The following is a 16,197-nucleotide window of genomic DNA, read 5'->3' as shown; positions in this document are numbered from 1 at the left end:
TGAATTTGGGGGCTTTGGCATCTGATGGTTTGGTTTGATCTTGCCACTTCCACTAGCTCTGGCCTGTCAGTCAAATTTTGAGTTTTTACATTCCAGCTTCCTCCTCTGTAACAACAGAGATAACATTTACGTTGAATTGCTGCTACTAGAATTAAATTGCCTATTATACTTTATGCCAATTTACTTTTACTATTTAACTTGCATTTTTAACTATTTTAATATTATTTTACTATAATCACACTGTTCTGTTTCCTTTGTCTTTATTTTTTCAGTTACAGCCTGCTTAAGACAATTGATTCATTCTGGTATTTCAGCTATGGTAGTGACAAAATTAATTTTAAAAAGAATCTTTCCTTAAAAAAAAAAGGTGACTCAATATAAAGAAGACATTAGGTTATCAGTGGTAAAGGAACATGGATATGGCCAAATATTAAAGTGTTATTCCATGAAGTTTGAAAAACATGATTTGGGCTCATTTTTATGGGATATCCTCCCTCCCTCTTGTCACTCCAGGCGCACTCCTTCTTGCCCTAAGTCAGGAAGGTGGGAGTTGGCTCACTTGTCTCCTCCATACAGTCACTTTTTCCTTTGTGCCCCTCAAGGGAACTCTCTGTTCAGACCATTAGGAAATATCAAGGTCCCTAAATACTTCCAGTTGGGAGATGTGATTCCTTCATCCCTAGAACCATGGAGTCTGTTTCTGGGGAGGACTAAATCGTTTTGTTCTTTCTCTTCTTCATTCCGTCCATTAGTTGCCAGTGTTAAGTAGGCCTTACTTTTAACCTTCTCTTTCTTTTCAACATCAGGGAGGCTGAGCCAGGAGGGGACGGCAAATCTTGGTGAAGGCTTCTCAGTGCGCGCTGGCAGGCTGGCCAAACACGAGGGCTCTGGAGGCAAACTGCCTGGCCCTGAGTGCTGGCCCTCCCCGTCACAGGGCTGGGCCCCTTGGAAAGTCAGACCAGCCTTTCAGTGCCTGAGTGTCCTCACCTGCAAGCAGGGGTGCTGATAACCTACACCGTCTCGGGGTTGTTACGGGGACTAGATAGGTTATGCTCAGTACAGCACCGAGGAACTGCGTGCTGCTCACACGGTGACGCTCGCTCGGAGAAAACTGCCAGTATCATTGTAACTAAGACTTCCGTTTTCACTTCTAACTGCACCACTGCTGACTTTCAGCATTCCCCAGAATAAATGAGGAGTGTTAAATGGTTCACTTGGGCTCTTCTCGTCCGTATTAGTGACCAACACCTGGAAAACTGGTTGCTTGATAATTTCCATGGTGAGTTAACTGATGAGACAGCACAGCAGGTAAATGGATCCAACTTGATCAAATTCTCAGACCTTGGACAGGCGTGATGAGTGTTCAGCTCATGGTAGACAATCTTTTGCACCTGCTTCTAGCAAGAGCTTTTAATAGCCGGTCAGACTTATCCCAAATATAATAAGAAAAGTCCCAATTATGTACCGGTAACCTATTCCTTTTGTTGTTGTTGCTTTTAAGAAATCAAAGTAGGAAAATTTAATTTACCTGGAATTTGTAGATTTCCTCTTTCAGTTATGATGGCATATCTGCAGTAAACCAGCACAGACACTGAAAACAGTAGATCAAATCTAGTTTAAAGGAATTGTTTGAAGTCTTTGGAAGGCTACCAATGCAACTAGGACACACAGAGCCAGCTCAAGAGAGAGAAAGGGAGAGAGAGAGAAGCTCATTGGAATGAAACTAATTTTCTGCCTTTTCCCCTCAGGCATTGGCCAGTTCTTGGCATAGGACCCAGAGACTGAGAAGCTGGGGAGAAGGCAGCTACTAAGAATCAGAAAAAATAGCAGCACTTTAAATAATCCATGAGGAGGGGAAAAGGGAGCCATAGTGGGGGCTGGAGAGATTTGTGGGACTGTCCAGGTATTCAGACTTGAGGAGTCAAGATCCTGGAGTGCATTGGGATGTGAACCAGATAATCGGAAAGGGTTTGCCCTTGTTAACCTTAAAAATAAAACTGCCAGTTATTTTACCAGCAAAAAACATGTTTTTTCAAGAACAGTAGAGAATTGCAATAGGTAAGCTATAGCAAAACCATAGGCAAGTCCACTCAACAAAGGAGAAGGGTCTTTTATAAAGTGAAAGGGGAAGTTAGGTAGGTGTTACAAACAAAAACTCTATTGGAGTAAACTGGGGGTTCAAAGTATAGTGGCTTTTCATTGGCTGAGTTGTGACTGTTTCTCATTAGCTGGGCTACTGCTGGGGGAGGAGGAAAGCCTTTCTTCCTCCTGCTGGAATAGTAAAGTAATATCCACTTGCAAGGTCTGTCTCATCCTTTTGGTATGGCAATTTGTGACAGCTCCCCTACCAAATCTCCCATCTTCACCTTAGCCAGGTTTCAAGTTACTAATTTTCACACCCTCAAGGCATTTGCAAATTCTGCTATAGACAGTCAAGAAGCTATGAAGGCAAGCAGAGTACCGCTGAAAGAAGAGCAGTTTTCAGTGGTACATGGTGCAAAGGAGATAGATATGAATTGAAGTTCAGGTCTCCCCAAAGAGAAGGTACTGCTCAGATGGCAGCCCTAAAGATCTACCACCTAGGAATGTAGACAAAACCAGATATAGGCTGAGACTTCCAAGCAGTGCAAACTGTCAAATAGCTTAATTATGGAATGGATTGAGGTGATCTGCCTCTCTATAATCTCTCCCAAAAGGTAACATTATCCAAAGACTCCATGGTTCTTCATATATCAGGACCATCACTCAACCACATTTTTCAGGCATACAAAGTGATGAACAAGAGGGGGACGGCAGGAAAGCAAACAATAGAGACTGATTCACAACATGATTGAGCTATTGGACTTACCAGATAGGAACACCCAAATATATATGTTTTAGGCATTCAAGGACGTAGATGACAAAATGGAAACTTACATTAGAGATTAGGAATCTATTGAAAACTCAAATGGAAATCCTAGAACAAAAATATGTGATAACTAATTTTAAAAAGCAACATATGGTTGGGGCAGCTGGGTGGCTCAGTTGGTTAAGTGTCCAATTCTTGATTTTGGCTCAGGTCATGATCTCCCACTTTGTGGAGTTGAGCCCCACAGCAGGCACTGCATGGGGCTTCTCACTAAGAGTATGGAGCCTGCCTGGGATTCTCTCTCACCTACTGTCTCTGCCCTTTATCTGCTGTCTCTTTCTCTCTCTCTCTCAAAATAAATAAATAAAAACTTAAAAAAAAGTAACATAGTTTTAACAGCAGTTTGGACCCAGTTGAAATATATTAGTAATTGAAATAATAAGTATAAAATACCTAGTTGAAGTATAAAGAGCTAAAAGGAAAGGAACTTAAGAGCTTCAGAGGGGAGAGTTTTTAAAAAGTGTAAGTCATGTTTTTAAAGGGCTAACGTATCTGTATTTGAAGTTTCACGTTAAAGGAGATTGAAATTGGGTTGAAATCAATTTTGTAAAATGTAATGGCCAATTAAAAAATAACTGATGAACTATCAAGCCAAATGTACAAGAAATTCTGTCAACTCCAAACAAAATTAAAGACAAGAGAACTGTATCCAGGCATGTGATTGTAAAACTACTGAAAATCAAAGGCAAACAAAATCTAGAAACACCTGGAAGAAAACAACTCATGTTATATTCATTATTAAAGGGCTAAAATACTATAATTTTCAATCTGCATTTAATCCCTGGCAAAATATCTTGCAAAGTGAAGGTGAAATAAAGGCTTTTCCAGATAAGCAGAATACCTTCAGTAAAGGAAATTCAGAAGATCATTCTTCAGGCAGAAATGATCCCAAGGGAACATGGAAAATGAAAGAAGGAATGAAAAGCAATGGATATGTAAAATATGTGATTAAATCAGATAAATAGAACTGTCCCAAGCAAAAATAATGACTGTGTGATTTGAACATATTTTGAAATATAATGAATGATAAAAACTCAAGAGGCAGGAGGTAAATGGAATTAGTATTAGTAAAGCCCTAGTGTTGCCCACTGAACTGGGGAGACCCAGGGCCCTGGGGCCCTGTCCCAGCCAGTCCCAAAGGTGTCGCTGAAGGTTCTTGGTCTTGTCTCGAGAAAGAATTTAAGAACAGACATGCAACACAGCAGATGTGCAACACAAGTGGTAATGATTATTAAAGCGAAAAATGCACTCTCAAGATATGAGATATGAGAGCAGGTGAGCTAAAGAAGGAGGGAGGGAGAGGGGTTGGGTTTCTATTTTTTATTGACAGTTGTTAACTAGGGGATGGACTATTGTTGGGGCAGGGATTTCTTAGAAGCAGAGTTTCTCACCTTTTCTTCCTTATTTGGTCAGAGGTTTCCCATCCTGGCACCCACCATCTGGGGCCTGTCTGGTTTGATCTGGCTTCTTGTGGAGTGGCGCCAGGCGCGACAGGCCTAGCTGACCATGACTTCCTCTTTGCTGGCTTCCAGGTCAGAGCCTAACTTAACTGCCTGCTCTAACACTAGCATAGTTTAGAAAGTACAGAAGTTCTAATTTATACTAGAGTCTTTCATTTAGAATTTACAGAACACATAAAAGTAAAATAATGTGTATCAGAATGAAACTAAACGCTGAACAATTATTTTTATGTAATTCCAACAGTTTAAAATATATGCATAATCTTGTTTTTATGCTAACAATATGTTATTGTGATACAATTTACAAACAACGCACATATATAAAGTGTACAGTTTAATGAATCTCGACAAATGTATACACCCTTGTAACCATTAGCCAGACCAAACTTTATAGAACATTAGCTCAAGAAGTTTCCCTCACGTAAGCTTCCAATCAAAATACCCCAGAGAAGCTACAACTCTTCTGATTCCTATGACTACAACTTAGTTTTGTCTGTTCTGCCTTTTCTGGGACTTCTTGTAACTGGAATCATACATGAGTAACACACAGGAACACTAAAATAGCTATGTTTTAGATATTTAAAAACATCCTTTTGCAGAGGCATCTTTTGCTGAACATACTGTTTCCATGTTATCCATGTTATTGTGAGCATTTGTCATTTGGTCATTTGTATTGCTGAGTAGTGATCCAGAGAATATAAAAGTTTATCAGTTCTGGGGTGCCTGGGTGGCTCAGTCAGTTAAGCTCAGGTCACGATCTCATACTTTGTGAGTTCAAGCCCTACTTTGGGCTCTGTGCTGACAGCTCAGAACCTGGAGCCTGCTTTGGGTTCTGTGTCTCCCACTGTCTCTGCCCCTTCCCTGCTAGTGCTCTGTCTCTCTCTCACTCTCAAAAAAATGAATAAAACACTAAAAAAAAATTTTTTTAAGTTTATCAGTTCCCCTGTTGGTAGACATTTGGGTTGTTTTTAGTTTTTGCCTAGTATGAATAATACTGCAATAATCATTTTCTGGAATCTTTTTGGATGCATACATTCATTTCTCTTGGGAAATAAATAGGAGTACTATTATTATTGCTGGATCATAGGGTTAAGTGTATGTTTAACTTTATGAACTCCCCAAAAGCTTTCCAAAGTGGTTGTGCTAGTTTACAGTCCAACTAACACCATACAGCAGTATCATTACACAGTCTACAAGGAGTTGGGGGAGGATTGGGCAACAATAACAACTTTCAAAATTAGTCTTTCCAGATGACCTTTCTTCATATTCTTCCAAATCCTTTGAAGGATGTGTAGAGATGGCCATGGTCACACCAACAGGTTTTACTACCAGCCTATCTAAGCCTGACAGCAGAGCCGTAGAAACAGTAACCAAGGCAACCCAAGTATTAGGCTCTTAAACCCTCGATGGGAATCTGTCAGTAGTATGGTGCAGCCAACAAGCACTAGCTCTCAAGGTAGCTGTTAAATTCACAGGATTTTGTCATCATTAAAAATTAAAGTATAGGGACACCTGGGTGGCTCAGTTGGTTAAGTGTCCAACTTCAGCTCAGGTCATGATCTCGCAGTTTGTAGTTTTGAGCCCCACATCAGGCTCTGTGCTGACAGCTTGCTTCAGATTCTGTGTCTCCCTCTCTCTGCCTCTCCCCCGCTTGCACTCTGTCTCTCTCTCAAATATAAATAAACATTAAAAAAAATAGGGGCGCCTGGGTGGCTCAGTCCGACTTCAGCTCAGGTCACGATCTCACGTTCATGAGTTCGAGCCCCGCGTGGGGCTCTGGGCTGATGGCTCAGAGCCTGGAGCCTGCTTCTGATTCTGTGTCTCCCTCTCTCTCTGCCCCTCCCCCATTCATGCTCTCTCTCTGTCTCAAAAATAAATAAACATTAAAAAAAATTTAAAAAAAAATTAAAAAAAAATAATGAAGTGTTTTAACTTACAATTAAATAAATTATAACAAAAACAAAGTAATAAATATCCAGAACACATCACTTTCTAATTATTTCACAACATTTTACTATTATCTATGCTCTTGGGGTTCTTTATGTGTATTATATTTTTTAATTAAATTAATTTTTTAAATTTAACATAAAATTTGCCATCTTAAAAAAACTTACCATCTTCATCATTTTTAAGTGTATAGTTCAGTGGCATTAAGTGTGTTCACATTATTATGCTACCATCACCACCATCCATCCATAGAACTTTTTTTCTCTTTTAGCAAACCTAAATTCTGTCGCTAGTAAACAATGACTCCCCATTTCCCCCTGCCCAGCCGAATAAACATTCTTTTTTTAAATTTACATCCAAGTTAGTTAGAATATAGTGCAACAATGATTTCAAGAGTAGATTCCTTAATGCCCCTTACCCATTTAGCCCATCCCCCCTCCCATACCCCCTCCAGTAACCCTCTGTTTGTTCTCCATATTTAAGAGTCTCTTATGTTTTGTCCCCCTCCCTGTGTCTGTATTATTTTTGCTTTCCTTCCCTTATGTTCATCTGTTTTGTCTCTTAAAGTCCTCATACAAGTGAAGTCATATATTTGTATTTCTCTGACTAATTTTGCTTAATCCCCTCTAGTTCCATCCACATAGTTGCCAATGGCAAGATTTCATTCTTTTTGATTGCCGAGTAATACTCCGTTGTATATATATATACCACATCTTTATCCACTCATCCATCGATGGACATTTGGGCTCTTTCCATACTTTGGCTATTGTTGATAGTGGTGCTATAAACATGGGGGTGCATGTGTCCCTTTGAAACATCACACTTGTATCCCTTGGATAAATACCTAGTAGTGCAATTGCTGGGTCATAGTTGTATTGCTGGGTAGTTCTATTTTTAATTTCAATAAATAAAAAATTTTAATTTCAAAAAATAAAATAAATTCTTGTAAGTGGGATCATATGGCATTTATCCTTTCATGACTGGCTTATATCACTTAGCATATTGTCTTCAGGGTTCCTCCATGTTGTAACATGTGTTAGAATTTTCTTCCTTTTTAAGGCTGAATGATATTCCATTGTATGTATATACCACATTTTGTTTATCCAGTCTTCTGTTGATAGACACTTGGGTTGTTTCCACCTTTTGGTTTCAGTAAATAATGTTGCTATGAACATGGGCATACAAATATCTCCTTTCAGTTCTTTTGGGTATACGCCCAGAAGTAGAATTTCTGAATTATATGGTAATTTTATTTTTAATTTTTTGAGGAACTGCCATACAGTTTTCCAGAGGGGCTGCACCTTTTTACATTCCCCAAAGTGCACAAGTGTTCTAATTTCTCCACATTCTTGACAACACTTGTTATTTTGTTATTCTGGGTTTTTTAAAAATAGTAACTATCCTAATAGTTATGATATGAAGTGGTATATCTATCATATTTATATGGTGGAAAGATTATATCATATATAAATACTATATCATATCCCAACTCTATATTCAGTGATGTCTTATTGGTAGCTTAAAATTGGCCATGGTGATAGTATTTACTCCACAGACATAGCCAAATGCTACAAATCAGGATTTTATCCCTTGGAGTACTTGTCATTAAACACTTACCAGCACACCATTGAAACGGAGGCCTAGAGAAAAAGAAAGAAAGAAAGAAAGAAAGAAAGAAAGAAAGAAAGAAAGAAAGAAAGAAAGAAAGAAAGAAAGAAAGAAAGAAAAGAAAAGAAAGAAGGAAAGAAAGGAAGAAGGAAGGAAGGAAAGGAAGGAAGGAAGGAAGGAAGGAAGGAAGGAAAGAAAGAAAGAAAGAAAGAAAGAAAGAAAGAAAGAAAGAAAGAAAGAAAGAAAGAAAGAAAGAAAGAAAGAAAGAAAGAAAAAGGAAAAAAAGAAAAGAAAAGTAAAGAAAAGAAAAAGAGAATAATGGAGGCCTCGGAAGGAAGTGGAAAACAAGGTCAGGTTACCTTTTATATTTGTGATTCTCTTGACAGTCTCAGCTGCAGTGACCAAACTGTTGCTTGCACTTGCCACCCATTCCCTCCATTCCATCAGCTAGATTTTACTGGGCTCTGCCACAGACCATTTTCAATGGCTTTTTGGCATCCCAGGCAGCTGTCAAAGATGAGTGAAAGAATAAATAAATCTATTAGATTTATAAATGAACACCACATTAAGTATCCATATTCAAGGAGATAAAGTGTTTTGAGGACTTTGATGAAGTGGAAAGTAACTTATAGAGCCAGAATGAAAAACAGACATAGCAGAGTATAATGTTAATAGAGATTTTTTTAAAGCAATGCAAAAACAGTCATCTATAAGTTAAGTGAAGTTGGGAGTTTGGAAGTTTAAAATTACTTCCTGTTAGGTGTGCCCGGGTGGCTCAGTTGGTTAAGCGTCCAACTTTGGCTCAGGTCATGATCTCGCAGTTCCTAAGTTTGAGCCCCACATCCGGCTCCATGCTGACAGCTCAGGGCCTAGAGTCTGCTTCAGATTCTGTGTCTCCCTTTCTCTGTCTCTCCCCTACTTACACTCTGTCTCTCTCTCTCTGTCTCAAAAATAAATAAACATTAAAAAAATCTTTTTTAATTACTTCCTGTTAAATAAGACGCCCACATGTTCTCCTACTGCAAGTGAAAGAAATTTAACATTGCACTAAGATATATTAATTTTTATGGGGTTAAAAAGTAAGACATCATTATTCTAAATTTATTAGTTATACTTAGTTTTTGGTCACTATTCCCTTGAAAGGATCTAGGGGGTAAAATTTCGACAGTTCCCAAAGAGGAACAGTAAAAATCACTAGAGGCTTTTAAAAATTCATGCATGAAGAGCCACAGAATTGTTTTTATTGAAACTATCTTCAAGAAAATAAGGGTGTTGGGGTGCCTGGGTGGCTCAGTCGATTGAGCGTCCGACTTCGGCTCAGGTCATGATCTCACGGTCCGTGAGTTCGAGCCCCACGTCAGACTCTGTGCTGACAGCTCAGAGCCTGGAGCCTGCTTCCGATTCTGTGTCTCCCTCTCTCTCTGACCCTCCCCCATTCATGCTCTGTCTCTCTCTGTCTCAAAAATAAATAAACATTAAAAAAAAATTTTTTTTTAAAAAAAGAAAATAAGGGTGTTGAAAAAAAGATTGTTGTTTGAAGTTTTCTGTGCAAAAGCAAGATTGAACAAAGAGAACATACTTAGATTTTTCTTTATAAATTGACTGGCTGGGGTGCCTGACTGGCTCAGTTGGTGGAGCGTGCTACCCTTGATCTTGGGGTTGTGAGTTTGAGCTCCATGTTGGGTGTAGACATTACTTTAAAAAAATTGGTAGTATCAGTAAAAGAGTACCCAGATGTTAAAACTGGTTGGTGAGAGAAGTGGTCTCCATTGATAGAGACATCCAGGGAGAAACAAGCAGTTTTGTGTTGAGTATGGCAGGCCTTTAGAAGACAGGGCTTTCTCAGGTTCTGTGGCTACCAACACATTCTAATTCTCTGATTACAATTTGAGACCGGGAACCGAGAGTCCTTCCCATGTTGATGTCCCAGTGACCGGATTTGAGCTCTGGCATTTCAAACTTTGTTTCTGCCTTCATAACTCTCAACATTTGTGGGTGACAAAAAGGCCTTCTGATTTCTAAAGGAACACTCCCAGGAAACTTTATCTCAACTGTAAGAATCAAAAATACTCAACTCTTACTCCAGTTTAAAGCCCATTTCGGGCGCCTGGGTGGCTCAGTTGGTTGAACATATGACTTCGGCTCAGGTCATGATCTCACAGTTTGTGGGTTCAAGCCCCGCGTTGGGCTCTGTGCTGACTGCTTGCTCAGAGCCTGGAGCCTGCTTCAGATTCTGTGTCTCCTTCCCTCTCTGCCCCTCCCCTGCTCACGCTTTGTCTCACTCTGTTTCTCAAAAATAAATAAAATGTAAAAAAAAAAAAAAATTTTTTTTAAAAAGCCCATTTGATTTCATTTGTTTATTTCATTATTTGCTTGTTGGTTGGTTTGTTTGCTTTTTAAAAAAAATTTTTTTTAATGTTTATTTATTTTGGAGAGAGACAGAGACAGAATGCGAGTGGGTTAGGGGCAGAGAGAGAGAGAGACACAGAATCTGAAGCAGCTCCAGGCTCCGAGGTGCCAGCACAGAGCCTGACGTGGGGCTCGAACTCAGGGGCTATGAGATCATGACCTGAGCTGAAGTCAGATGCTCAAACAACTGAGCCACCCAGGTGCCCCAGGTTTGTTTGCTTTTCTAAAATACCTCTGGGTCCTGCTCTTCTCCTTCATGGCACCATCTCCCCCTACTTGCTGTATCTTTCCTCCAACCCATGGTCACCAAGGTCCTCATGGCTGAGGGGAAACTCTTCACAGGAGCACATCATAGGTTTCATTATTTACCTCCTGGCAGGTTCTCCACTCCCTTTCTCTGTGCTCATATGGGATCCTCTTTAATGATCCAGCTCTATAAACTATCATTTTGTTTTGATTACTCTAGGCAGCTTTGGAAGAAAGCCTGGCCATTGTGGAGACCCAGACACATTTCTCTTCCATCTTTCCTTTTAAAGGAGGCAGTAAGAGGATTCTTCATGAGAAAATGCTGCAACTGAAAGCTGGAATACAGCAGCCCCTAGAGAAGGGACCTGCTGAGAGGAGAGTGGGTGAGCAGCAGACTCAGCCAGAGGAGACAGGGTCCTCCGCTGTGTCCCACAGCAGGTAAGAGACTCTTTGTTTAGACACTCCACCGTCACAATTAAATCATTGCCCTCACGGCAGCTTTCAGGTCTGCATCCAGACTCTGTAGCTTAATTATAGGGCTGTCTCTTAAGACCTTCCTGAAAAGTCTTTACAGAAAAGCCTATATGGTTTTTAGTATCAATTACTTTATGTTATTCAGAGAAATTTGGTTTTATTCTAAATAACAATGCATGTATTCACCAAATATATCACCTTCGAGGATGTTTGGGATTTCATGGAATTCTTCCAGTCATGTGAGTAGCGTCTCTTTTCTGCATTGACAGGGACACCTAAGAATCTCCTGTTCTGTCAGGAGATTTCAGGACAATCAGATTGTCCCTGGTTTCTGGTCTGGCAATTTTGATAAGTTCAATTCTTTTTTTTTTTTTTTAATTTTTTTTAACGTTTTATTTATTTTTGAGACAGAGAGAGACAGAGCATGAACAAGGGAGGGTCAGCGAGAGGGAGACACAGAATCTGAAACAGGCTCCAGGCTCCGAGCTGTCAGCAACAGAGCCCGACGCGGAGTTTGAATTCACTGACCATGAGATCATGACCTGAGCCGAAGTCGGCCGCTTAACCGACTAAGCCACCCAGGCGCCCCGATAAGTTCAATTCTTAAAATAAGCTTACAAAATTGTCAGATAATGGCTGGTTGGCTTGACTTGTCAGCGTTTTTAATGGCTGTATGTTTATAGCTTTTCAAAGGCATTAAAATGATGTGGAGTTAATGCATTATACATTTACCTGTGAACACCAGCTACTGACATACTACATCATAACTAACTTGCTTAGTGGTTGGAGCACAGATTTAAAGGTGATAAAATTCAGCTTCATGCTCCATTGGGTACTGTCAATATGTACCACTTAAATTTCCCTGACCCAGAGAAGAATGTTAGAGCTAAAATAACCTTAGAGTCACTTAGTCTCATTTCCTCATTTCAGACCTGAGAACATTCAGGCCCAAAGATATGGTTGCTTGATCAAAGTTGCACAATAGCCTTTTTTGCAGAAATGATATTAAAATCTTGGACTCTTAATTCACAAAGCCTATATCTACTTTGTGAAATGCATTTAAAAAATCATATTCTCATGATTATTTTCATAAAGTCTTTATTTTTAGAGCAGTTTTAAGTTCAGACCAAAACTGAGTGGAAAGTACAAAGAATTTCCATATATACCCCGTCCCTGCACATGCATAGCCTCCACCCCCACTATCAACATCCTGCACCAAAGTAGTATATTTGTTACAATCCATGAACCTACATCGACACATCATTATCACTGAGAGTTGTAGTAGTTTACATTAGGGTTCATTCTTGGTGGTGTACATTCTTCGGGTTTTGACAAAAGTATAATGATGTGTATTCACCATTATAGAAACATATAGAATGACTGTTCATTGCCCTAAAAATACTCTGTGCTCTGCCTATTCATTCCTTCCTCCTTCCTAATCCCTGGCAGCCACTGATCTTTTTACTGTTTCCATAGTTTTGCCTTTTCCAGAATGTCATAGAGTTGCAAGCATACACTATGTAGCTTTTTCAGATTGGCTGCTTTCATTTACTAATATACAAATTTTGGTTCCTTCATGTCTTTTCATAGTTTGATTGCTCCTTTCTCATTAGTGTTAATAATACTACATTTTTTTCTGGATGTGCCAGTTTATTTATAAATTCACCTACTAAAAGATAAATATCTTGGTTGCTTCCAAGTTTTGGCAATTATGAATAAAGCTGCTATAAGCATTGTGTGCAGATTTTTATGTGGACATAAGTTTTCAACTCATTTGAGTAAATAGTGAGGATAGTTTCTGGATCATATGGTAATGGTATGTTTAGTTTTGTAAGAAACCACAAAACCATCTTCCAAAGTGGCTGTAGCATACTCAGTCACCAGTGAGTGAGAGGATCTGCTGCTCCACATCCTCACTAGTATTTGGTGTTACCAATGCTCGAGATTTTTACCATTCTAACATGTAGTAGTGTCTCATTGTTATTTTAATTTGCAATTCCATAATGACATAAGATGCTGAGGATTTTTCTTTTACTTATTTGCCATCTGCATATCTTCTTTGATGTCTGTTCGGGTCTTTTGCCCATTATTTGATTGGACTGTTCATTTTCTTGTTGTTGAGTTTGGGGAGTTCTTTGTATAATTTTGACAACAGTCCTTTATCAGATAGGTCGTTTGCAAATATTTTATCCATGTCTGTGATTTGTCTTCTTATTCTCTTGACCATGCATTTTGCAGAGTGAAAGTTTTAAATTATAATCAAGTCCAGATTATTAATTATTTATTTTATGGATTGTGCCTTTTGATATTTGTATTTAAAGAGTCATCACCAAACTCAAGATCAGTTAGACTTTCTGCTTTGTTATCTTCTAGGAGGTTTATATTTTGTGTTTTACATTTAGACCTATATGTATTTTGAGCTAATTTTTGTAAAGAATGTAAAGTCCTGTCTAGGTTCAATTTTTTGCATGTAGGTGTCCAATTGTCTAGCACCATTTGTTGAAGGATTATCTTTTCTTCATTGTTCTGCCTTTGTTCCTTTGTCAAAGATCAGTCAACTGTATTTTTGTGGGTCTGTTTCTGGGCTGTTTTGTTCCACTGATTTGTTTATTCTTTCACCAATGTCACACTTTCTGGATTACTTGTACCTTGATCATAAGTCTTGCAGTCGTGGTGTCAGTCCTCTGACTTTGTTCTTCAATATTATGTTGGCTGTTCTGCTTCTTTTGCCTCTCCATGTACATCTTAGAATTGGTTTGTCAATAGCCACAGAATAACTTGCTGGGATTTTGATTTGAATCTTTGGATGAAGTTGGGAAGAACTGACATCTTGACAATGTTGAGTCTTCCTATCCATAAACATGGAATATCTTTCCATTCATTTAGTGCTTGTTTGATTTCCTTTTATCAGAGCTTTGTTATTTTCCTTATATAGATAGATCTTGTACATATTCTGTTAGAGTTTTACAAAAGTATGTCATTTGGGGGTGCTAAGGTAAATGGTATTGTTTTCAATTTCAAACTCCACTTGTTAATTGCTGGTATATAGGAAAGCAACTGATTTTTGTATATTAACCTTGTATTCTGCAATCTGACTTTAATCATTTTCTAGTTCCAAGAGTTTTTTTTGTCAATCCTTTCAGATTTTCTACATCGACAATTGTGTCACTTGCAAACAAAGACAGTTTTATTTCTTCCTTTCCAATCTGTAAACCTTTTATTTGCTTTTGTTTGTTTGTTTCATTGCATTATCTAGGACTTCCAATATGATGTTTAAAAGGAGTGGTGAGAGGGGACCCCTAACCTTATTTCTGATCCGAGTGGAAAAGCTTCTACTTTCTTACCCCTAAGTATGATGCTGGCTGTTTGTTTTTTGTAAATATTCTTTATCAAGCTGAGGAAATTGTTCCTTCTATTCTTAGTTTGCCAAAAATTTTTTTTCTCATTTCATCATGAATGGGTGTTGTATTTTGTCAAATGTTTTTTCTGCATCTATTAATATGATCATATGATTTTTCTTCATTAGCCTGAATTACAGCAATTGATTTTCAGATGTTGAAGTCAGCTCCATCTGGAATACATCTCACTTGGTGTGTTACATAATTCATCAAATACATTGTTGTATTCAATTTACTAATGTTTTGCTGGAGATTTTTGTACCAGTGTTCATGAGAGATATTGTTCTGTAAGATGTTTTTTTTTTTTTTCTTATAATGTCATTGTCTGGTTTTGATAATAGGGTAATGTTAACCTCATACAATGAGTTAGAAAATATCTCCTCTGGTTCTATCTCCTATAGAAAGCCTGTAGAGAATTGGTATAATTGTTTCCTTACATGTTTGGTAGAATTCACTGTGAGCTCATCTGGGCCCAGTGCTTTCTGTTTTGGAAGGTTATTAATTATTGATTCAATGTGTCTAATATACATAGGTCTATTCATATTGTTTATTTATTCTTGTGTGAACTTTGGCAGATTGTGCTTTTCAAGGAATTGGACCATTTCATCTAGGTTATCAAATTTGTGGCCATAGAGTTGTTCATAGCATTTCTTAATTATCCTTTCAGTGTGCATCAGCTCTAGAGTGATCCTCTCTTTTATTTATGGTATTAGTAATTTGTGATCTTCTCTCTCTTTTTCCTTTTCTCTAGCCTGCCTAGAGCCTCATTGAGTTTACTGATCTTTTCGAATAACCATATTTTTTTAAAAATTACCTAAATAAATTTTAATTGTCATTGTAATAAGTATTATTTATTATTGAGAAACTGGATGGGAATAAATAATAAACCTATAGAATCCAGAATAATAAGTGTATTCCAGAAAAAAGGCCTTGCCTTAAAAGTGGAATAGCCTTGTTTATCTCAGAGACCCCTAAAACTCAGAGCAAGAGGATGCATGGTACTGGTAAAGAACACTAGAGTGAGAGTTTGGAACCAAAATTTGTAATAATGATCCTTCCACCAACTAATGATGGAAGCTCAGGTGTATTTCTCCCCACTCCAACTTTACTGAGATATTATCAACATATATCAGGTACATTTCTTACACTTTGTGAGTCTCAATGTCTTCATCTATAAAATAAGATGAGGCCTTTTCCTGCACTAGTATTGTCCACATCTTGAACTGGAATGTTAAAGGGTTTATTAACTTAGTAATTGCAATCAGGACCAAGTCTTAGCCCCTTGTGCACGTCTGTATCTGTGTATGTGTGTGTGCACATGTGTGTGGGGGGGTTTTTTTTTAAGCTTATTTATTTCTTTTGAGAAAGAGAGAGAGAGGAGGGGCATAAAGAGAGGGAGAGAGAGAATCCCAAGCAAGCTCCATGCTGTCAGCGCAGAGCCTGATGCGGGCTTGAACTCATGAACTGTGAGATCATGACCTGAGCCAAAACCAAGAGTCAGATGCTTAACCAACTGAGCCACCCAGGCCTCCCCACGTGTGTGTTTTTTGCAAGAGAACACTATGTCAATATTATATCCTGAGGTCTCAGAGCTGAAAGAACAGATGGGAGGAGCATCTTCTTGGTTAGAAAAAGAGAGTAATGAGAGGTGATGAGGGGATCTGGGTAGCCAAAGTTGGTATAAATGAGAAAGTTAGAGGGAGTTGAATGTCAAAAATCTAGAAATAGCAAGATTGAAACCACTAGA

At 38.5% G+C, this 16,197-nt stretch overlaps 1 protein-coding gene across 9 annotated transcripts in view; it reads left to right on the top strand.

The window, feature by feature from the left end:
* Nucleotides 1-16,197, top strand: part of LOC106982108 (myomegalin) — a 48,050-nt gene that overhangs the window by 16,646 nt on the left and 15,207 nt on the right. For 8 of the 9 annotated variants that reach the window (XM_053214716.1, XM_053214715.1, XM_053214711.1 and 5 more), the window contains exon 2: nucleotides 10,869-11,016. In XM_053214716.1, the coding sequence (XP_053070691.1) occupies nucleotides 10,898-11,016 (119 nt within the window). In that variant the 5' untranslated portion in view covers nucleotides 10,869-10,897. Of the gene's footprint in view, nucleotides 1-10,798; nucleotides 11,017-16,197 lie in introns of all 9 variants that reach the window. The other variant, XM_027056306.2, reaches the window with a different exon arrangement.

This window comes from Acinonyx jubatus, chromosome C1 (genome assembly GCF_027475565.1).
Source record: "Acinonyx jubatus isolate Ajub_Pintada_27869175 chromosome C1, VMU_Ajub_asm_v1.0, whole genome shotgun sequence".
Classification (NCBI taxonomy): domain Eukaryota; kingdom Metazoa; phylum Chordata; class Mammalia; order Carnivora; family Felidae; genus Acinonyx; species Acinonyx jubatus.
The sequence above is the reverse complement of the archived record's forward strand: the minus strand, read 5'-3'. Positions and strand labels throughout refer to the sequence as shown.